Genomic DNA, 25,490 nt, shown 5'->3' on the forward strand with positions numbered 1-25,490 from the left:
CCAACATACTGCACTTAGATTGTTAAAAGCATGCCCCATCCCAAAGTTCTCCTGTGGACCCACCCCCTCCAATACACCCTTGCACAGAATCCATCCAAAGTGATGCCGCAAGTCTGGCAGTGTGCAAGCAGCCACAACAGGAGCCAGCACCACTCTAAAGTGGCTCCTACACCTTGTATTCCTCTCTAAAATAAATAAGTAAATTTTTTAAAAGATTTTATTTATTTATTCATGAGAGACACAAAGAGAGAGGCAGAGACATGGGCAGAGGGAGAAGCAGGCTCCATGAGAGGGTCCCAGTGTGGGACTCGATCCCAGAACTCCAGGATCACGCCCCGAGCCAAAGGCAGGCACTCAACCGCTAAGCCACCCAGGCATCCCAAAATAACTAAGTAAATCTTAAAAAGGAAGTGGATGCCTGGGTGGTTCAGTTGGTTGACATTTGACTCTTGGTTTCGGCTCAAGTCATGATCTCAGGGTTATGGGATTAAGCCCCACATGGAGCTATGCACTTACTACAAAATCTGCTTGAGATACATTTCCTCTGTCCTTCCCCCTGCTCATGTACTCTCTCTCTGTCTCTCTCTCTCTCTCTAACATAACTAAATAAATCTTAAAGTGACTCCTACCCCTGGGAAGAAAGATAACCACACACACCAGTCCAACTACAGCCCCAGCAGTGGGCTGGGGGCAGACAGCTGGTCTGGCTCTCTCCCTTGAGGCAAAGGAAACAAAAGCAAAAATAAACTGTTGGGACTATATCAAAATAAAAAGCTGCACAGCAAAGGAAACAATCAATAAAACTGAAAGACAACCTACTGAATGGGAGAAGATATTTGCAAATGACCACTCCAATAGAGTGTCCAAAATACGTAAAAACCTTACACAACTGAACTTGCAAAGAATAATAATAATAATCCAATTTAAAAATGGGTAGAAGGGATGCCTGGGTGGGTCAGCGGTTAAGCATTTGCCTTCAACCCAGGGTGTAATCCTAGAGTCCCAAGATCAAGGGTGTAATCAAGTCCCACGTTGGGCTCCCTGCATGGAGCCTGCTTCTCTCTCTGCCTGTCTCTGCCTCTCTTTCTGTGTGTGTCTCATGAATAAATAAATAAAATCTAAAAAAGAAAATAATAATAATATCTCCACACTTTCTACCTTCTTTGATGTGGCCTCTTTTCTCCCATTAGTTGTGAAGTTTGTTCTGTCAGTCTTCAGGTTGATTTCTCAGTTTTGTATATATTTTTATTTACTAAAATTGCATTCAAAGTATTGTGCCAAGCCCCTTGATGAAGATGCAAAAGTAAACAACAGAAGAGCTAATGATCATGTCAGAAAAGATAATAACACAATCACTTATAAGACGAATTAAAATATATTGAGCACCCTTGAGGCACCTGGCTGGCTCATGTGGTAGAGCATGCAACTCTTGATCTTAGGGTTGTGGGTCTGAGCCCCACTTTGGGTGTAGATTACTTTAAAAATATATTGAGCACCCCTGTGAAATAAATGCAGAGGATTTTTTTTTTTCTGATTTATAGCTTGACTGATAGAGTATTTCACAGGTCCTCACAGCTTATTCCACCATGCTGGGTTTGGCTCTGTATTCATGTTGTTTTACCATCAATAAACTGTGAGAGTAAGGATTTGATACAAAGATAAATTCAGTAAGAATATTCCTAGATTTAAGTAGTATGCAAATGGAAATTTATTCTGAAATGTGAGTTCTATTCTCATAAAACTTTATTAAATTTAGGAAAGATGATATATTTATTTTGAAAATAAGTCTTGGAGCCCCACTATCCAGTATCTTGTACAGATGTCATTAAAAATAGAAAAAATAGTCTCCCTATTGCAGCAGTTCCCAAACTTTGCTTCTCTTAAAAATCTCAGTGTCCATTACTACTATCTCATAGGGCTTTTAAAGCATATTATAGGGGATATGAGCAAAGAATTTAATAAATTAGTCACATATTCAATAGATGTTTTATTTTTAATGTATATATTGCACTTTTATATGTGTTTGGCTTTAATTAGAGCAATGGTTCTCATACATCAAGTTATCTAGAAAACTAATTAAGGGGCACCTGGATTGCTCAGTATGTTAAGCATCCAACTCTTGATTTTGGCTCAGGTCATGTTCTCAAGGTCCTGAAATTGAGCCCCACATTAGGCTCCACACACAGCATGGTGCCTGCTTAAGATTCTCCTTTTCCCCTCCACTTGTGCACATGCTCACATTCTCTAAAAAATAAATAACTAAATAAAAAAATAAATCACAAATTGCTAAGCTCCACCACTGAAGTTTCAATTCAGTTCTACTGAACTGTCATAGGACCAGAGAATTCATATGTCTAACAGGTCCCCAGTTGGTGACCCAGTATCCAAGGACTACATTCCAAGAACTATTAATAAGAGATTTTACAATTGAGAATATTCCCAAAGATTGATGTGTAAATTTGTATTTTCTCTTTTTCTCTGGTAGGATGTTTATTTAGTAGGTATTGAGGGACCTAAATGGTCTATAATAACTTGTTCAGCTTCTTCATATCCCCACAATTGGGAGTTTTTATATCAAGTGTAATGACATTTAAGAAGACAACATAGGAAATAAATTTACATTGTTACTAACAATTATCATCATCATTCTTGTATCTGTTTAAGGCATTTTCCTAGAGAAAAACCCTAGATTACTTGTTTCTAATTTGTAATCTCTATTGTGTAGAAATATGCAAGTGAATAATTAGCATGGCCCCTCTGAGGTTGAAATACCACTTAAATTTTTTTGTACGGTAAATGTAAAACTTTTAAGTAATTCAATGTGGCATTCTAATGCACTGATAAATTTGAAAAACAGGTATTTTAGCTCAAAGTTACTCATCCTGTAACTATTTCAAGTAAATGTATAGAAAACATGAGACAGTTTTATGGTTAATGACTGAAAAACTTTGCTATTTTCTTTATAAAGACTTGATTCATATGACAACCAATATTTTATGTTTTCTTAAAGTTAAATCAGTAACAACATTCTGATTCTACTACCTTCCAAAATATAATCTCAAAGTTTTTCTTTTTTTTTTTTTTTTTTTTTTTTTTTTTAATTTTATTTATTTATGATAGGCACACAGTGAGAGAGAGAGAGAGAGAGAGGCAGAGACACAGGCAGAGGGAGAAGCAGGCTCCATGCACCCGGAGCCTGACGTGGGATTCGATCCTGAGTCTCCAGGATCGCGCCCTGGGCCAAAGGCAGGCGCCAAACCGCTGCGCCACCCAGGGATCCCTAATCTCAAAGTTTTTCAAGAAAAAATTATACTACAGAGTTTACTACATCTTGACTTTCCCTAACTCAAAGTAGAAGATCAATGGAGCAAATATACTGTAGTAAAATCAGAGAAAATAATTTTAAGTATTTATTAAAACTGGCCCCACATCTTCCTGGGTTTTCAGGAATTTCACTAGGTTCTCATGATGAAGAGCCAAAAATGACCCCTCAGCCCAAGAGCATTCTCTGTAACAAAAGAGAATGTTCTTTTTCCTACTCTCTGAGGAAAAGTCTTTTTCCTACTCTTCAAGGAAAAAGACCTCATGAGGGAATGGCATTTACTTGACACCAGTCCCTCCAACCTTCCCGTATTACACTAAAGATCTCAGGTCTATAACATCCCATATCAAGTATATCATATCTGGCACCCAGTGAAAAATTACTTGGCAAGAAAATACAGTCTCAGTAGACAAAGCAAACATCAGAACCAGGCCCAGAAACATGACAGATTTTGATGAGAATGGACATGGACAAGGAAAGACTCAGCCTAAAGACATGTCAGTAGTAATTCCCCAAATTGAAATGCAAAGACAAAATAAGAATAGAGAAGATAAACACAACAAAGCATCCCAGAACAGTAGGACAATTTCAGAGTGTGAAATATGTGTACAGTTGGAATATCAGAAGAACAGAACTGAAGAAATAATGAAATAATAATGGCCAGGAATTTCCAAGTTTAATGACACACCAAACCACAGATCAGGAAGCTCAGAGAACACAATGCAGGATAAATATGAAATCTATACCTAGGCATATCATAATCAAATTGCAGAAATCCAAAAGACAAAGAGAAGATCTTGAAATAAGCCAGAGGGAAAAAATACTTTACCTTCCCTATAGCAGCATAAAGAATTACAGCCAACTTCTTTTCAGAAAGCAATACAAGCGGGATCCCTGGGTGGCGCAGCGGTTTGGCGCCTGCCTTTGGCCCAGGGCGCGATCCTGGAGACCCGGGATCGAATCCCACATCAGGCTCCCGGCGCATGGATCCTGCTTCTCCCTCCGCCTGTGTCTCTGCCTCTCTCTTTCTCTCTGTATGACTATCATAAATAAATAAAATTTAAAAAAAAATTTAGAAAGCAATACAAGCAAGAAGAGAGCAAAATATTTAAAGTGTTGAAATGTTGAAAGAAAAAACTACCAACCTAGAATTCTATATCCAGCAAAATTATCCTTTAAATATGAAGAAGAAATAAACACTTTATCAGACAAACAAAAACTGAGGGAATTCATCACCAGCAGCTGATCTCTCCCACAAGATATGTTAAAAAAAAAATTCTTCAAGGAAAAGGAATATGATAGGTTATAAAGTCATATCTGCCTGAGAAAGGAATAATATCAGAGGAGCAATAAATGAAGATAAAATAAGACCTATTTTTCTCAGCTGATCTAAAAAATTAACTTTTTAAAGTAATAATAGTAACAATGTACTGGGTGATTATAGCATATAGATAACCAATACCAATGACAGCAATACCATAAGAAATGGGTGGAAGGAATTGGGAATACTCTGTTGTTTATTCAAATTGGCCCTTTCCTGGAAATGGCAATCAGGAGCCCTTCCTTATCACTAACTTTGTGCGATAATCTTTCAGTGAAACAACAGTAGGCTATAAAATTTAAATATACTGTTTCTTTAAAGATGAGTGACGGGGCAGCCTGGGTGGCTCAGCGGTTTAGCGCTGCCTTCAGCCCAGGGCGTGATCCTGGAGACCCGGGATCAAATCCCACATCAGGCTCCCTGCATGGAGCCTGCTTCTCCCTCTGCCTGTACCTCTGCCTCTCTCTGTTTCTCATGAATAAATAAATAAAATCTTTAAAAAAATAAAAAATTAAAAAGATGAGTGACTTTGTAACACCCTCCCCCCAAAATTATGTTTGAGTCATGAAGTTAATAAAAGGTAAGGAACAGTAAATCAGAAGGACATGCAGAAGGACAAATCTGTAAAATAAGTATGAGCAAGAAAAAGGAAAAAAGCAAGAGAATAGAAACTGCTAAGAGAGTAACTGAAAATTAACAAGTAAAAAGTTCAAGAGCTGACAATGATTTCTAACATGAGAGTTGTCTCAGAGTTGGGACTGTACATTTAGATAGTAAACTACACAATGATAGTTTGCTCTGTGAAGATTTATTTTATTATTATTCAAAAAATGCTTATTGAACACCTAAGTAAAGGTATAATCCTAGGTACTTTAAGAAGTATGAAATAGGAGTGCCTGGCTGGCTCAGTACATAAAGCATGTGACTCTTGATCTCAGGATTCTAAGTTCAAATCCCATGTGGGGTGTAGAGATTAAAGAAATAAAATCTTTAGAAAAATATTAAATAAATTCATTATCCTCAAAAAATCTACAGTTTATCTAGAGAGATAACATGAAAAAAAACATGATTTTTTTTTAGTTTTTATTTAAATTGCAGTTAACATACAGTGTAATATTAGTTTCAGGTGTACAATTTAGTGGTTCAGCAGTTACATACAGAGCACTCAGTACTCATCACAAGTGCCCTACTTAATCCCCATCACCCATTCTACCTATCCCCCCATGCACCTTCCCTCTGCTAACCGATCAATTTGTTCTCTATAGTCAAGAGTCATTTTCCTGGTTTTCCTCTCTGTTTCCCCTATGATCATTCATTCTGTTTCTTAAATTCCACATATGAATTAAATCATATGGTGTTTGCCTTTCTCTGACATATTTTGCTTAGCATAATATTCTTTTAGCTCCATCCCTGTCATTGCAAATGGCAAGAGATTTCATCCTTTTTTAATGACTGAGTAACATACCACATCTTCTTTATCCACTCATCAGTCAATGGACATTGGGGTCTTTCTGTAATTTGGCTATTGTTGATTATGCTGCTCTAACATAACAAGCCACCAATGAAGGATTTATCAGAAAACTAATAACTTGGATCCCTGGGTGGCGCAGCGGTTTGGCACCTGCCTTTGGCCCAGGGCGTGATCCTGGAGACCCAGGATCAAGTCCCACGTCGGGCTCCCAGTGCATGGAGCCTGCTTCTCCCTCTACCTATGTCTCTGCCTCTCTCTCTCTCTGTGTGTGACTATCATAAATAAATTAAAAAAAAAAAAAAGAAAGAAAAGAAAACTAGTAACTTTCTGGAAGCTGATCACTTCTTCTATGAGATTTAGGTATCTAGAGTAAAGTCCTAAGAAAGACTAGGATTCATATCATTACTTATGACTTACTAGAAATTTGATGCCCTTGGCCTTATTTGTCTGGATAACTGAGCAGGACAGTTTGCCAGGTGCTATAAATGTGTAAAAATATTAAGATGCAGTTGCTGCCATGAGGAACTTTATATGAAATATAAAGTTAAATATATATATTTTAAATATCTTTATAAATAATAATTACAAAGCAATAAGTAAGTGTCAAATTAGTGGCAACAGTAAATGCTATAACAGTTGAAAGAAAGGAGACTGTTGTGGAGTGATTGACAGGTAACACTTTGTGAAGGAAGTCTTCATTTGAAGAATTGGTACAGTATGTATCAGAAAAAAATGAACAAGAAAAAAGGTATAGGCTGCATTATCAAAATCAAACTATGAGAGGGACGCTTGGGTAGCTCAGTGGTTGAGCATCTGCCTTTGGCTCAGGGCATGATCCTGGGGTCCTGGGATCAACTGCCACATCAGGCTCCCTGCAGGGAGCCTACTTCTCGCTCTGCCTGTATCTCTGTGTCTCTCCTGAATAAATAAAATCTTTTTTAAAAAAAATCAAAATATGAGAAATGTGACTTTATTAGGAGCAACACAAAAAGGAAATAATTTGACAATCAATAAAATCTTGTTCTGGTTTTAAAATCTATATACACACAAAAGTTGGAATACCTATGAATATTTTCTTTTTACTTTCTTAAGTACATTGAGGAAAATCTCTAGTATTCTGGATAAATGTTCCAGTTGATTTCATTTAGTTGCTCTAGTATCTTTGCATAACTTGGTAAGTGGCCTGGAATTTAGAACAGTTATTGTTCTTTACACAAAATATTTGTTAGCTCTAAGTTTAATTTAGAGAGTTTACTAACCATTATGATACATGTTACTTAATTATGCACAGTCACAATAAGTAATAATTGGGAATATCAGTTCTACTTAATTTATTTCAAGATTTTATGTTGTCGTTTTTTTTTAATCAATAAACAATCTTAAAATAGGCCTGATTGCCCAGTTCTTGAAATGAATTTTAAAATAAAATGAATGAAAAATCTCCTTTTACCAAGTTCAGTCTTTAGGACTTTGTTTCCAGTTCAACAGGTAAAGAGCTTGGCTTAGAATTCATACTCCTATCCTCACCCCCCGAAAAGGTGGACAACTCCTCTTAGACCCATCAGAGAATTGAGTGCACAAGGCAAACCACTACCCCCAAAACTGAAAAAGAGGCAAATACATAGAATCACAGCGTAACAGAGCAGAAATCACAGTGGGGCCAGCAAGAACACTTAAAGGGTAACTGACTAATTGCTGGAGACTGAGTTTGAGGCTAGTTTAAGAGATTTAAAACCTCCTGGAGGCCCAGACTTAGGAGACCCTGCAGTTTTATGAGTTTCACATGTAGGAGCCACATCAGGTTCTCAGAGTCGAGATCTGAAAAAAATCCTGTTGTGCTTCCTGTTGGAGGAAGGGAAAACTGAACATTTTAAAAGACTCCCAGAGCTACTGTTCACTTTAACAAAGGCCTGATCTCAAGGGAAATTATTTTACAACAGCCTAACCAACTTCGGTTTTAGAGCTTAACTGATTTGAGGGAAGTGAAATATCCAACTCTAGTCCCCTCTAGTCTTCCTGTCTCACCATCAGGAATGGATGAGGATTGAGGAGAAAGGACCTGAGAAGCACATGTAAAGGTCACAGCCCAGGGTCACAGACTCACTAAAAAATGACACCTAATTGTAGAACTATAGAATACTTAACCCTTCTACCAACATCTTACCACTATATTAATCAGTCTCCTGCATAACAGGGGATTACAGGTGAGCAAGGACTAAGCCCTTTTAAAAAGGAATCTCTAAGGAGATAACAAAAGGACACTAGAGGAAAATTTTAGCCTCTGACACAGCTACAGCAATCAATAAATGCAGCCTAATTCCCAGTCAGGTAAACCTAAAGCCTCATACCATACCAGCTTTCAACAAAAAATTACAAGGCATGCAAAAAGGCAATATGAATAGACAAAGCAAGCATCAGAATCAGTTATGACAGAGAATTTGAAATTGTTTTTTTTTTTTCTTGAGAATTTGAAATTGTAAGACTGGGAATTTAAAATAACTATGATTAATATTCTGAGGGCTAAAACAGAAAAAAGGAAATGCTAGAAACCAAAAGCACCATAATAGGAATGAAGAATGCCTTTGACGGGCTCATCAACAGCTTGGACATGGCTAAGGAAAGAATCAGTAAGTTTGAAGATGTCAATAGAAACTTCCCAAACTGGGATCCCTGGGTGGCTCAGCGGTTTGGCACCTGCCTTTGGCCCAGGGCATGATCCTGGAGCCCCAGGATCGAGTCCCGCATTGGGCTCCCTGCATGGAGCCTGTTTCTCCCTCCTCCTGTGTCTCTGCCCCTCTCTCTCTCTCTCTCTCTCTCTATATATATATATATATATATAAACAATCTTAAAATAGGCCTGATTGCCCAGGCCTATTTTATATATATATATATATATATATATATATATATATATATAATAAATATTTAAAAAGAAAAAGAAACTTCCCAAACTAAAAATCAAAGAGAAAAAGAAAAAATAGAGTTTAGCTTAATGACCATTGAAGTGTAATCTGCTACACCAATGGCCCCCAATAACTCATAATACATCCCTTCCCCTATTGACTGTGCTTAACCAAGGGGACATCAGCAAATATGACACAACTAGAACCTTGAGATCTTATACTTGATGCTTGCCCTCTTGGGATGCTGTCCTGAGACTGCATGTAAAGAAGCCCAGTCCAGTCTCCTTGAGAATGAAAGTCTAAAAGAAGAGAGGCCTATTCAGCCATCCCAGCTGACCTTCCAGCTGAATTGCAGCCACAAGAGTGAGCCCAGTTAAAACCAGCAGAAACTGCCCAGCCAACCTACACAGTCATGAGAAAATGGTTATAGCTATAAGCCACTAAACTTCGGGTTGGCTCATTATAGAACAATAAATAATTTCAAAAAAGAAGTGTATTCTGCTTTCCTAAAGAGCCATATGTGAACATTTATAGAGATGGATCTGTCAACTTTAATAAAAAGGTGTGTTTGGGAAGTGCGGAGTTTAGTCGACAGGAAAGGGAAAGAAATATACAGAAGCAGAAGGTGAAAACTTAGAAGAGTTTAAGAGAATATGTTTCTTGACAGTCACAACTTTAATCATGTTCTCCAGGAAGAAGGTGCATGTGAAAAGAAATGACTTTGGTAAAGGAAAAAATATAAGGTATTTTTGTGTGTGTGTATCAGAGCCAAGTAATGTCTCTAAGTCTCTCCAGTTGACTAACATATAATAGCTACCTAGTCTAATGAACATTTTTAAATCACATTAGTTTTAGTGAAAAACCTTATATTGCAATGTGGGACTAACAACTTCTCACCTTTGGTTTATTAAGAAGCTATGTATCTTTTATCTCTATTTTAGAACTAAGCAGTTTTACTCCCATGTGCTTTTTGTCACTATAAAAAAAGCACAGTTTTGACTGAAATGCCATCACTAAATGGTTTGCCTCTCAGAGGTCTCCAACATGAAAAATAAAGTGCACTAAAGCATAAGCCATGCTTTCCCATTTAGCTCATTTATATCACAGTGTCCACTTTGGAAACCAGAGTTTATCTTGCTAATCCAGAGAATGACAGCTGAAACATAATTATACACAACCTCAGAAAAGTTTACCTCCCTAATGCAACTCTGTAAAGGAACATTGACCATTAAATTAAACAGATATTCACAGTCAGTAATGAATGCCCAGTGCAATTTGGCTTTATGAGAGTTGTGGATTTATTTTATTGTTTCCCTTCGCATTATTTTTTACATGCATTGGCGGTGGTTTTTATCATTCCATTAGATGCTTTGACCATTAAGCTGTAGAAAAACAATTATCAAGGGCACCTGGATGGCTCATTCGGTTAAGCATCTGACCGTTGATTTCAGCTCAGGTCATGATCTCATGGTCGTGAGATCAAGCTCCCTTTTGGGCTCCATGTTCACCATGGAGTCTGCATGAGATTCTCTCCCTCCTCCTCCCTCTGCCCCTCCCACCACATGTGTTCTCTTGCTCTCTCACTCTCTCAAAATAAATAAACAAAATCTTTGAAAAAGGAAAACCAGTTATCAAAATCAAACTACTCAGTTCCAAAAACAGTTAAATATAGAGTTACCATATGAACCATTAATTCCACTCCTAGGGATAATATTCCCAAGAGAATTGAAAACATGTCACATGAAACTTATATATGAATATTCATAGCAGCATTATTCATCATAGCTAAAAAGTATAAATGAACTAACTGCCCATGTTTATCCATAAATGGATAAACAAAATGTGGCATATCAATATAGTGGAACATTATCCAGCCATAAAAGCATAAAACATACTATAACATTGATGAACCTTGTAAAACATTCTAAGAAGTCAATCACAAAACACTGCATATTATACAATTCCATTTATATAAAATGTCTAGAGTAGGCAAATATTAGAGATAGAAAGGGACTGAGGGTTACCAGAGACTGGCAGAAGGAAGAAATAGGAAATGATTGCTAATAGTTACAGGGTTCCTTTGTTGGCTTGGTGAAAATGTTCTAGAATTAAAGGTGACAGTTACACAACCTTCTGATTATACTGAGAACCACCAAATGCTATACCTTCAAATGGTAGACATGGTGGCATGTGAATTATATCAACAAAAATGAAATTTAAAACTATGTTCCAAATTTATAAATGGGAACCAGGGTGACAGATGAAGTTGAACCAGAGTTCCAAGCTTCCTGATTTATTACAAAAGAGAAAGAAAAATTTCCATGAAAAATTGGTGTTAACACTATTTTTCAAGAATATGAAGTTGAAATTCAACCTAAAAAAAAACTCAGAAAATATGAAGAATGATTATATAATAATCAAACTAACTAACATTTGTATAATGCTTCTCAGTTTTCAAAGCACTTCTATAGGGCAGCCCCAGTGGCTCAGCTTTTTAGAGTAGCCTTCAGCCCCGGGCCAGATTCCGGAGTCCCAGGATCAAGGTCCACATCAGGCTCCCTGCAGCCTGCTTCTCCCTCTGGCTGTGTCTCTGCCCCTCTCGCTCTTTCTCTCTCTCTCATGAATAAATAAATAAAATCTTTAAAAAAAAAAAAAACACTTCTATATACCATTGAAAATTAAATACCAGTGTGGAATTGCCTCACAAAATCCATGCAGTAAGTAGTATTGTAGTTCTATTTTTAAGGATGAGGAAACTTTCATGTTCTATTTTTCTGTTATTTCTTTAAGCATTTCCAAGTCAGTTTGTCTCTTTTTCATCTCTGTGTAAAAGGCATATATAATACACATTAAATATATGTTTAAGTGAATAAATAGACAAATTAAGGCTTAGGGAAGACAAGGGACTTTCTAAAAATCAAACAAAGCAGTGTTAAAATACCGTCTTTGGCATTTGTATCCTGTGTGCTTTCCATAATACCACATCAAAAGTCTCCTGTGTTAGGGAATACATTTGTTCAAGTTCCAGTCTAAGTTGATGTCAAGTTATTATTAAAATGGATGTCTTCAACGGTAATTATTGATATGGCATAAAACAGATGTCTTCCACAGTAATTATTGATATGGCAAATTATATATATAAGACCTCAGGAAAAACTAAAGTTAAACAATTACACAAATTAGACTTTGTTACTTACTACCAATCTTGTGGTTGATATATCAAATATTTACCAAGTGCCCATTAGGTATCAGCCACTGTGCTATACCCTAGAAATAGGTCATAAAAAGGAATATATCACTGGACTGGAAGCACCTAAGCCCTCCTTTCATGGAGCTATTTTCAATCTAATTGTAGGAGGTTCTCCCACATATTTTATCACTTTATCCTTGTCAGTTATCTACAAGCAAAGTTCAGATATGACTCAAAATACTGTAAAGGAATGACAGTCACATCTGAGTGGATTCCTTCACTCTCCACTGTAAGTCACTCATCAACTACCAGAAAAAGAGGCCAACAATTGTTTTAAGAAATTTTCCATAAATAGCTATACTTCAAAATTCTGAAACTCAGGAATTTAGCATTTGAGCATGTAACCTCACAAATTCTTCATATACTGTTCTCTTAGGATAATGCAGGATCTCTCTTCTGGATCCACATTCTAGAGCTACTAGTAACATCACATACTCTTAAAAGGTTATTAACAACTTTCTCTGCTTGGATTTATGCCTTCCTATGAAGATGGGCTATTTCTTGCTCTTGACCTGATTACTAAGGACTATTAAAAAACAAGAGTATTCATACAGTGACATTAAATTAACACATCTTACATTTGTAATTTGATCATAGATTGATTAAGATGCTCCTCCAGTCAACAGTGCCTGATATATAGCAGGTGCTTCACATCTGTAGAACAAACAAACTTATTAATCTCATATTTAGTGATTAATGAGAATCCACTTACACTGGAAACTAGATTTTCCCAAAGTCCAAGTAAAATAATGTGCTTTACTCATATAAGCCAGTAGATTTTGCCATCAAGAAAAGAACAACTCCTTCATTTCATTAAAATCAAGTGAAATTTAAAACAAAATAAGAGGAAGCTCCAATTTAGTAAATTTTTTGAATAGGCTAAGCTGTATCCAAATTTTATTTTATTTTAATTTTAGTTATTTATTCTTGAGAGACACAGAGAGAGAGGCAGAGATGCAGACAGAGGGAAAAGCAGGCTCCATGCAGGGAGCCCGACGTGGGACTCAATCCCAGGTCTCCAGGAGCACACCCCAGGCCGAAGGCAGCGCTAAACCGCTGGGCCACGGGGGCTGCCCTGTATCCAAATTTTAAAATGAAGTATCAATACTTTATTATTCTCAGTCAAAATTCTTTCCAAAATTTCTTCTCACCTTCCAAATCTATTATGTCTTCTTCTTTTACCACTTTGAATTCTGGTGTCAGATTACAATATGGTATTAAGAAATACAGGTGAATGTAGCCTGTTGACAAGTAACCTTTTTGTAACTAACTGTATTCTATATTTAGGAATTAGCTGTCTTTCTTCCCCACCCCTGGTAGCTGGCTAAACACTTCAGCAACAAATTTAAATGTTAAAAATCATCACTGTGTGACTCTTAATTATAGAGGACATATCCATAGGGCAGTGGATAGGGAGATGAGTCAAATAGGTGATGAGGACTAAAAGTACAGTTATCATGATGCACAGGATGTTATATGGAAGTGTTGGATCATTATATTGTAAACCTGAAACTAAAATAATTATACTGGAACTTTTAAAAAAAGAATAAAAGATTCAAAGAAGTAATTAAAAAATCATCAGTGTGTTAATCCATTTTATCACTTGCTGTCTTTGGCTATTATTCTTAGTTGATAATTTCTTTAAAAAGTGGTTATATGTTACCAGAAATCATCCTACTAAAATAGCTGGATAATATTCTGTATTATCCAGAATATTCAGGACATTGGGGTCTTAGATCAAATATTTTTATAAGAAGCCACCAATGCCACCTTAGATTTTTTTTATTGATTTCCACATAATTAAAATAGGTATATGAAGCATCTATCATACTCATTTTCTATAAACTTTGCATGTCAGCTGTTTGAAACTTGGAACGCTTTTTAAAAATCATTTTAAAATATGAGAGAAAGGATTATATTATCAGAATACACCAGAAAATCCAGTTTAACTGCTAGATTTTCTGGCTAGGATATCTGATTTGGTAAATATTTACAATGAAACTTATTAGATGAAATAATACAAATTATTACCTCAGGTTGGCATTTAGGTACAAGGGACATGATAATTGTTACAGCTACAAAGATTGTATTAGCTGTATCAAAAACCTGCTCTTACACAGCAATTAAAATACACTAGTGGGATGCCTGGGTGGCTTAGCAGTTGAGTGTCTGCCTTTGGCTCAAGGCATGATCCCAGAGTACCGGATCAGGTCCCACATCAGGCTTCCTGCATGGAGCCTGCTTCTCCCTCTGCCTGTGCCTCTGCCTCTGTGTGTGTGTGTGTGTGTGTGTGTGTGTGTGTGTGTCTCATGAATAAGTAAATAAAATCTTTTTTTTTTAATCCCCCTATGGGCAGTGAAAATAGTCCCAAAATTTTCACCCTGCTCTTTTAACTATCTTGAATGAGCCAGAGAACCTGAGCCTATTCTAGTGTAGATCAAAGACTAGTCCATATCCAGAGTACACTGTCTTTTTCATAATCAAATCCTGTGTGGATATAATTGGATTAAACTCTTCCTCAGCAAGTTGGTGCCTGTTGTAGAAGATCAACAACGTATACCAGTCTCATCTCCCAGAACTGCTTAAATAGCCTAGGCTTTAGGTATAGAAGAGGATATTACAAAGCCCAGGAGCTACAGCCTGGATTTACAAAAATTAAGAAAAGCCATGTTAACTGGAATGGCTGCATATAAAATGTTATTCCCAGATCATATCCTTGGACACCACAAATACTATACAGATCCAAACAGTAGAAGATAAAATGCCATTGAATGGGGTTATTCAATGTCATTAGAAGTCCTTTTTATAGAACAGTAAGACAAACATCACACTTCTTTTTCAATTCAGAGTAAGATCACAGGTGATGATGAAGGGTGTGGGATTTGGAATTAGGCTGCCAAATTAAAGCCCCAGCTCCAATATTTATTAGCTGTAGGTTTTTCGTCAAATTGCTTAACCTCTTACTTTCCCCATAATCAAGTGGAGATAGTAATAGTACCTAGACACATGTAATTATTACTAACAACTGAACTAAGACACAAGAAGCACTTGCCGTAGTTTTTGGCATATCATACACATTTAATAGCTGTTAATTCATATTGCTTACAGGGGGTATTTTCTTTAATTTTTATACTTTGTCCTCTCTTGCTGTTCTTCATCTCCACTTTAATTGATGTCAATGTACTCTTGTTTCAGAGCTGTCCATTTTGGAATAATGAATACTTCTCAGAACAGTTTTCTCTCCCAAGAAGAGGCATGTTTTTCTCTAAAGTTGCATAAAATATTGGTTGTTTGAATGTGTTCTTTTATCTCATTTTTATAGAGATGCTATTTTTCCTCAAGCCAGGGCAGTGCCAGAGGACTTACAGACATTACTGTTAGATGCAAATTCCCAGTCGCTTAAACCCTTGCAGGGAGATAAATTTCAATGTCCTTTTGACTCAAAATAACACACACGCACACACATATTAACGTACCAAGGAAGATAAAATTTCAGTGTTTTCCCTTTAATTAATTAGTGATTTTTCCTTTCCACTCTTCCTCCTCTTACGTCAGCATATATACATTATTTTTTATTTTTGACAAATAGATATCAGAAGTACAGTTATGATAAAATTCATATCCAGTATTCTTAATAAAGTTGACTTCCATATCTTACCTCAAAATAGAGGGCACAGGAATTATTTAAGTGGGATTTATCTCCTGTCCTGCCTTCTTCATTAACTTAGACTTTTAAATTACAGCATAACCTATTTTACAATGGCTTTAAGTAGTTAGAATTATATGTCAGTGTAACATTCTCCTGGAGAATAAGAATGAATCAACTTTTTAAAATGTAATTTTTTTAATTACATAAATGTGTATTTGAACTATATTGGAAAATCAGATTATGACAGTCATAAAAGAACATACAGGCATTTGAATCTGGTAATTGGGGTATCACAAATGCCTTTTATGTATTTATCTTTAGGTAGACTATCTTTCTATATTGCCATCTATGTAGTATAAATTGATACAGTATTTTTAAGTTGGTAATATGTTACAAGACTCAGGTTTTATTCATTTGGAGGGTAAAATTTCTTTATTCATGCATTTGTTTAGCAAATATGTACTGAGTGCCTAATATATGCCAGGCCTGTTCTAGGCTCTTATAATATAGAAGTAAATAAAACTAACCTAAATCTTAGCCCTTATAGAGATAACGTTCTAGTAGGGGGGAAAGAGGCAATAAACATAATTATTTAATACTATTTTGTTGTCAGCAAGTGCTAAGAACTGTGGGGCAGGTGGATAGTCATCAATTTTCTGTAGAGTGTTCAAAGCAGGTCTTCGTGAGAAAGTGTCATTTGAATAAAGATTTGAAGGAAGTAAGAGAATTGGACACATGGTTATCTTTTGAAGAATATTCTTGGCAAAGGAGAAAGCCACTGCCAAGGCTGGAAGGTATCAGAATTTGTGTAATTTTCAAGAAAGAGTGAAGAGCCAGTGTCTTAGAGAAGACAAAAGGGAAATTAAGGAGTTAAAAATGAAACTGAGTTCAATGAGGGTTGAGGAATATAAACTAAGTAGGACAAATTTTTATTCCTAGTGAAGCAACAGACAATAGGAAGAACAACAGTTGAAGCAGGGAAACCCATTAAAATAATTCAGCTAGAGATAATGGTGGCTTGGATCAAGATGATAGCAGTGAAGGTAGAAATGTGTTTGGATTGTGGACATATCTTTCATCTCTTGGCAGACTGTGTATAGGGCATGAGGAGGGGAAAGTACTATAACTACAAGGTTACTGGCCCAAGCAAGTAGAAAGATTGAGTTGCATAACTGAGATGAGTTCTATTTCTGGGTATATCACCCAAAAGAATTGAAAGCAGAGTCTCAAAGTGATATCTGTACATCCATGTTCATAGCAACATTACTCATAAAAGCCAAAAGGTGGAATCAGCCCCAATGTCTATAAATGAATGAATGGCTAAACAATCAAAGTATATACATAAAATGAATATTATTCAGCATTAAAGGAGTGAAGTACTTACGATAACTGCAATAATTTATATAGACCTTGAAAATGTTATACTAAGTGAAAGAATCCAGACACAAGTGGTCACATGTTTGTATGATTCCTTTTACATGTAGAATAAATGTAGAATAGATAAATTCATAGAAACTAAGAGCAAGTTAGAGGTTACCAGGGAGAAGGGAAGGGGGAGTAATTACTTAATGGGTATATTTATGGGGTGATGAAATATTTGGAAACTAGAGAGAGCTACTGGTTGCACAACATTCTGAATACACTTAAAGGCCACCTAATTTTTATACTTTAAAATAGTTAACTGTACATTATGTGAATTTCACACCTAAAAAAAAATAAGGAAATGGAATGTAATAGGTGCTTTCATTGAAAACTAGTAGAAATGTAAAGTAGTACAACCTCTTTTTAGAAATCAGGTTTTCTTTTCTATATCATTATCCAGTGTTCCAGCACAATTTGTTTAAGAGACTTTTTTTTTTTATCCAGCGAATGTCCTACTTCATAACCTAGTATTCCATATCTAGGAATGTAAAAAACTAATCTGGATACAGACAAATATTGATGGGCAGAGATGTTCACCAAAGGATTATTTAAAATGGTGAAAGATTTATCACTTCTTGGCCTTTTGGCTAAGTATAGTATCTGTTCTTATCAGTTTAATATAATAGTGAAAAATAGGAAGAAATCCATCACCTCCAACAATAGATTTTTTTGATGATGATATAAGAGGATTAATGTAGGCAATAAAATTGTTTTTGATAATGTCTGTGTAGATTTTAGAAAAATAATTTTTAAAGGCGTATGTAATCATAAATGTCTTTTAACTGTTATTTTGGTTTTCTCTTAATGGGATTTCAGTGTTGCAATAATCTTTCTTTCTGCCTACCTGTTTTTAAAGAATTTAATAACATGAGAAATACTCATAATACTAATTGAGAAGCAATAAAACTAAACTATGCTAATGTGTTTGTGCCTGCACATGCCTAGGGAAACAGTTACATGATTAAAAGTATGCTAAAATATAATACTTGTGTCTTCATTTTGAGATTTTGGATAATTTTATTTTCCTTATTTTTAATAGTTTTTAAGTTTTCTTATTCAACATACTATTTTAATTTGAAATTTATATTGTATGGTCTTAATACAGTATTACTGATAAATGTTCTTATTTTGGTTCTTTACAGTCAGGTAATCATAGGAAAATAATTTGTATGTCTAGTTTAATGTCTCAAGTCAGTCTTTGCTGGTAGTGTAATGTAATCAGTATATATTTTATTTTTACTTCACTATGTATTAATAAATTTTATGATAACAAATACAGCTAACACTTATTATTTACTGTGTGGGACAAGATACTCGAGTTTAAGCATTATCATTCAATCAGCATAACTCCATAAGGCAGACTAATTCTACTAATTTGCAATTCACTGTATTGCTTTATAATTTTACTACATTGTTTAAATACCTACCCCTAAGTTCACTGTTTCTTTCCATTATATATACCTATTTCTAACATAAGAACTATATTAAAAAACCATGTATACTTTCAAATGATTTCGTATCTCTGGTGATGTTAGCAGAGTACCAATGAATATTAAAATATTTAGATATTAATTAGTCTTATTCTTTAAACATTCAGTTTAATTATGTAGCAAATACCTAACAAATACACGCATAGGGAGAGATTGACTTTTAGAATGCCAGTGTGAGGACTACATGAACCTACTCTCCCCAAAAAGGAAAAAAAAATACTGGCCAAACAACTAATATCAACCATTTCAGAACTCTAGAAATTAACCAAAGCCAAAGAATGGACTATTTGTCTATCCAAGAGGAACTACTAACTCTCAATAAGATAGCAGGGTCTATAGCGCTTTAATTTGGGGCTATTACCACCCAAGCTCCCTTCTCAAGTACTGAGTGGTGTAGCAGTGCAGCACTGTGAAAAGCCAGTAGCTCACAGTAGACAGGACTGACTGAATTAAAATTCCCATCCCCATAGCATTGTCAAAATTATATCTAAACTAGCAACTCCCTGGAAAAATCCCCATTCTCAGGATGTTGGGGCTATTTGATCTGAGTTCGAGTTCAGCCCAACAGTAAAAAAATAAAATTAAAAAAAAAAAAAGCCCTATCCCCCAGGGCATTACCAAAAACAACAATCCTCTGTTTGCAAAATCTAAGCAACCTAAGCCTATGATTTCAGGGGTAGTGAAACAAGAGCCTGGCCAAAGTATAAAAGGAAGTCCTGAGGAATGAGGTGACCATAGACAACTTTGCAATATATTCATGGGGATCTAGAAGGCTGTGAAGATGCCTAGAAAGGAAACTCCTTCATTCAAAAGTCAGCTTGAGGACAGCCCTGGCTCAGTGGTTTAGTGCTGCCTTCAGCCTGGGGTGTGATCCTGGAGACCTGGGATCGAGTCCCACGTTGGGCTCCCTGCCTGCTTCTCCCTCTGCCTGTGTCTCTGCCTCTCTCTCTGTGTCTCTCATAAATAAATTTTTTAAATCTTAAAAAAAAAAAAAAAAGTCAGCTTGAGTATACTACCTTGAGGCCCTGCTCAAGCAAGAAATGAAAGCTAAAGCTGTCCTGTAAATGCCTGAAGTTTGAAGGCATGCTTCCACACATACTTCCCCCAAGGTGTGGAACACATATAGACAAGATTTTTAAGGAAGTCCTGTGTACCAGTCATTGGTTATAATGACTCAAGTATGCCCCCTAGAAAGCCAGGCTTAAGACAAACACTTTAAAAATAAGAAAATAAATAACTTTGTGGCGGGGAATGCAGAATCAATAGAATTCATCCAGGAAAGTCATTAAACAAATGAGCACCAACAACAACAAAGAAAAACCAACAAAGCCCTGAAGGGAGATGGTTGATACTATAGTTGTTATAGTATCTAAGAAGTCCACTTGCAACAACAAATTATAAGATATGCAAAGAAACAGGAATGTGTGCCACAAATACATTTTAAAAAAATAAAAGCAAACAACAGAAAATGTGCCCAAAGATACTGGACTTAGTTGACAGGAACTATAAATCAGCTATTATAAATATGTTCAAAGAACTAAAAGAAGCCAGGATGGAAGAATTAGGGTTAACTATGGACAGTTTAAATAGAAAATGGAAATAAAGAGATAAAGATCATTTTTAAAAATTAAATAGAAATTCTGTAGGTGGAAAACATAGTAACTGAAATGAAAAATTCAGTAGAGGCTCAACAACAGATTTGAGTTGACAAAAGAATAAACAAACTTGAATACAAATCTCTGTATAGAGAAAGTATACAGCCTGTGTTACAGGAAAAACCTGAGAGAGGTGCCTGGTTGGTTCAGTCAGATAAGTGACCAACTCTTGGTTTCAGCTCAGGTCATGATTTCAGGGTTGTGAGGTTGAGCCCCTCCCCTTGCTCTCTCTCTCTTTGTAAAATAAAAAATAAATATTTTTTAAAAACATAAAACCTCAGAGACCTATGTATCTTCCATCAAGCACACTATCATATGTAGAAGGGAATTCTTAGAAGGAAAAAAGGAAAGGGGGCAAAATAAATATATGAAGCAATAATGGGAGAAATTTGATGAAGAACATTAATCAGCACATCTAAGAACCTCAGCAAATTCCAGGGAGAATAAATTCAAAGAGATCCACACATAGTCAAACTGTCAAAAAACAAAGAGAGCTGCTACTTATTACATACAAGAAAGCCTCAATAAGATTAACAGCTAAGGGGCAACCCCTGTGGCTCAGCGGTTTAGCGCCACCTACAGCCCAGGGCGTGATCCTGGAGTCCCAGGATCGAGTCCCACATGGAGCCTGCTTCTCCCTCTGCCTGTGTCTCTGCCTCTCTCTCTCTCTCCTCTCTGTGTATTCTCATGAATAAAAAATAAATAAAATCTTAAAAAAAAAAAAAAAGATTAACAGCTGACTTCTCACCAAAAACCACAGAAGCCAGAAGGGGATAGTATACTCAAAGTGCTAAAAGAGAGGAAGAAACAATCTTTCAATCAGGAATTCTGCATGTATGGGCAGCCTGGGTGGCTCAGTGGCTTAGTGCCGCCTTCAGCCCAGGGCATGATCCTGGAGACCCTGGATTGAGTCCCACGACAAGCTCCCTGCATGGAGCCTGCTTCTCCCTCTGCCTGTGTCTCTACCTCTCTCTCTCTCTCTCTCTCTCATGAATAAATAAATAAAATCTTTAAAAAAAAAAAAAAGGAGTTCTGCATGTGGCAATGCTATCCTTCAAAAATGAAGAAATTTAGACATTCAGATATTCTTAGGTAAACAAAACAGATAATTCACCTCCAATAGACCAACCCTACAAGAAATGCTAAACTGAGAGGACAACTGGACAGTAACTCAAATCCACACAATTAAGTTAAAAACACCAATAAGACTATAGATAAACATAAAATATGGTAATGCCTCATTTCCTAAGTTGTCTTAAAAGACAACTGCATAAAATGATCATTATAAATCTGTGTTGAGGGGATCCCTGGGTGGCTCATCAGTTTAGCACCTGCCTTCAGCCCATGGCGTGATCCTGGAGACGTTTGGATCAAGTCCCGCACCGGGCTCTCTGCATGGAGCCTGCTTCTCCCTCTGCCTGTGTCTCTGCCTCTCTCTCTCTCTCTGTTAGTCTTTCATGAATAAATAAATAAAATCTTTTAATTAATTAATAAATAAATAAATCTGTGTTGATGGGTTATTAATGCATAAAAATATAATTTGTATAATAAGAGCAAGGAGAGAGGAAGACAATAGCCATTTTGGAGCAAAGTTGTTATATGCACTAGGAATTAAAGTTGATTTTTTAGTTAATATGCTAATTGTAATCCCCATGGCAACCACGAAAACCATAATTCAAAAAAGAGAAAAGAAAGTAGAGAATTAAAATGGTATACTAGAAAACATTTAACAAAGCATCAATGAAGAAATAGAATTTAAAAGACATAAGACGGGGATCCCGGGGTGGCTTAGCGGTTTAGTGCCTGCCTTTGGCCCAGGGCACGATCCTGGAGTCCCGGGATCGAGTCCCACGTAGGGCTCCCGGCATGGAGCCTGCTTCTCCCTCCTCCTGTGTCTCTGCCTCTCTCTCTCTCTCTCTCTATGTCTATCATAAATAAATAAATAAATAAATAAATAAATAAATAAATAAATAAATAATAAATAAATAAGTAAATGACATAAGACCTGTACAAAACCAGAAGAAAATAGGAGACATAAATCCTACCTTATCAGTAATTACATCAAATGTAATTGGAATAAACACTCCTATCAAAAGACAGAGATTGGTACAATTGATAATTATAATATGACCCAATTATGTGCCATCTACAATTATGTATCTTTGAGACGCTTTAAGCGCAAAGATACAAAAAAATTGAGGGGTGCCTGGCTGGCTCATTCAATGGAGCATGTGACTCTTCACCTAAGAATTGTAAATTCAAGTCCTACATTGGGTATAGAGATTACTTTAAAAAAATAAAATCTTTTTTAAAAAGATATAAATAAGTTGAAATTAAAAAGATAGGGAAAATTATGCCATGCAAAGAGTAACCAAAAGAAAGCTGGAATTGCCATTCTAATATCAGATTAAACTAGACTTTAAGATAAAAAAATGTTACTAGAGACAAAGAAGGACACTTCATAATGATAATAAAAACGGCAGTCCATAAGGAAACTATAAAGATATTGGCACCTAATAACAGAGCATCTCAAATACACGAAGAATTGAGGTGAGAAATCAATAATTCAAAAATAAATTATTGGAGACTTTAATACTGTACTTCTAGCAGTGGATCAAATGAGGCATAATATCTAAAAAGAAAGAGAAAATGACACTGTAAACCAACAAAACCTGACATTTATAGAACACTCCACCCAACCGGAGCAGGGTATGCATTCTTCTCAAGCACAACTGGAAAGTTCTCCAAAGTAGATCATATACTAGGTCACAAAACAAGCCTCAATAATGGAAAATGATTGAAATCATCCCAAGTACATTCCCCAACTATAATGGGATGATATTAAAAATCATTAATATTTGAACATTCACAAATATATGGTAATTAACACACTCCTAAAAAACTTATGGGTCAAATAAGAAATCACAAGGGAAACTAGAAAATATTTGAGATGCAAGAAAGCAAAAACACAATATATAGCATGCATCTAAAGTGGTTTTTGGAAGGAAATTTAGTACTTTAAGTGCCTATATTAAGGAATAGGAACAATCTCAAATTGATAACCACCTTAAAAGATAGCCAACTAAACTAGCAAACTAAAACCAAAACAAGCAAAAAGAAAAGACTCATATTACTAAAATCCAAAATAAAAGAAGATGCTACTATCACCCTTCACAGAAATAAAAAGGTAACTACACGTACATATAGCCAATAACATTTGAAAAGGCACTCAGCATCATAAGTCATTAGGGAAATGCAAAAAAAGCCACAATGAGATACCACTTCACAACTACTGGAATGGCTATGATAAAAAACAAAACAACCACAACAGATAAAGTGTTAGCAAAGACGTGGAAAACTTAGAACCTTCATACATAATGGTGGGAATACAGAATGGTGCAACCATTTTAGAAAACATAAGTTGACACAAATACTTGTATGTGAATGTGCACAGCAGCATTTTTCATAAAAAGACCACACATTGTATGATTATATGAATCTCCAGAAGAAGCAACTCTATAAAGTAGATTTGTGGTTGCCCATAGCTGAAAGAGTAGGGGTTAGAAATAGAATAACTACTAATGAGAATGGGGTTTCTTTTTTTGGGTGATGAAAACATTCTAAAATTTGACCATGGTTATGGCTCAAAAACTTTTTTAATATACTCAAAACCACTAATTGTACATTTTAAATGGGTGATGCCTATGGTATGTGAATTGTATCTCAATAAAGCTGCTTTCTTTGAAAAGTGAATCATTGATGGTAATGAACCAGACATTTCATTTAACATTTTTATCCATAAAGAATTAAGTTTTGGCACCTGAATTGTTAACATTTTATCATTTTAATATTTGATGAAAGCAGTGTTTACAAAGATGCCTTTTTTTTTTTTAAATAAATTTAGCTGGACAACTCAGCCAATCAGCACATTTAGCCCTCCAACTACCATACAATGTACTTGGTTTAGGTCGAAGTGCAAATTTCCTTGATCATCTTTATGTTGGCATTCCCCGTCCATCTGGAGAGAAGGTAAGTAAAAATTTATTTTGCTTACAATTAATCTGTGTCATAATATACACTATTCAAATATCTGAATTTAACAATTTGAATTTAATCGAATTTGAATTCGAATAATTGAAACTTTTTAAAAAGAATGTAGGAAAAGAAAGTGACCCATCTAAGCTTATCTTACATAGAACACATCATAACTTAAAGATATTGTTTCTACCACTGCTCATAAACCTCATGACCTCCTTTCCCTCTTTCCTGCTTTTAACTTCATCTTCAATATCTAACGTAATATTTTATTTTGTTTCTTGTCATACTTCGCCTCCACTCGAATTTTAGCTTCAAGCAGCACTTGTACATAGCACTTTGAACAGTGTCTGCTACACTGTTCAAGTAAATTAATGAATCCATGAGACAGAAAGAAAATCCTTCCCTGAAAAGATCTAAAAAATTGGCCAAAAGGGCACCAGAGCCTTGTTTGGGGCTTATTTAGCTTACTCCATACCTAGAATTTCAATTAATTAAGGAGCACTTGAGCTTTTTCCTTACTTATTTAATAATAATTCTGTTTTTAAAGTATACTAGATGTTAAATGTTCTTAAATTCTTTTTCCAGTCTATACGAAAACAAGAGTGGACTGCAATCATTCCAAATTCCCAGCTAATTGTCATTCCATATCCTCACAATGTTCCTCGAAGGTAATGTCCTTGCTTGAACTGATTTTGGTAAAAATACTGTCAACTCAGAATCATAGGTACAGTTACATCTTGTAAAAACTCTCTCTGTTCTACTGTGTTCCCATGAGTGCCATCATTTAATTTGCTTACAGCAAACCTTAAATGACTAAACATTCCTACACAAAAGGTCTCTGACTTTTTTTATAAAGAACAAATTAAGCCTTATTAGAAAAACAGCCAGTTAACTAATTAGGGATTTATACATATGCTGCTTGAATAAACTGATCTTCAGTTTACTAGCTGTAAATCCTAAAATTTCAGA

The 25,490-nt window shown here is 35.7% G+C and overlaps 1 protein-coding gene across 1 annotated transcript in view; it reads left to right on the forward strand.

Moving 5' to 3' along the window:
• ITFG1 (integrin alpha FG-GAP repeat containing 1) overlaps positions 1–25,490 on the forward strand; it is a 286,044-nt gene that overhangs the window by 252,560 nt on the left and 7,994 nt on the right. The window contains exons 15-16 of the mRNA XM_041766923.1: positions 24,388–24,512; positions 25,107–25,189. Of these exons, the coding sequence (XP_041622857.1) occupies positions 24,388–24,512; positions 25,107–25,189 (208 nt within the window). The remainder of the gene's footprint in view (positions 1–24,387; positions 24,513–25,106; positions 25,190–25,490) is intronic.

This window comes from Vulpes lagopus, chromosome 8 (genome assembly GCF_018345385.1).
Source record: "Vulpes lagopus strain Blue_001 chromosome 8, ASM1834538v1, whole genome shotgun sequence".
NCBI classification, from domain to species: Eukaryota; Metazoa; Chordata; class Mammalia; order Carnivora; family Canidae; genus Vulpes; species Vulpes lagopus.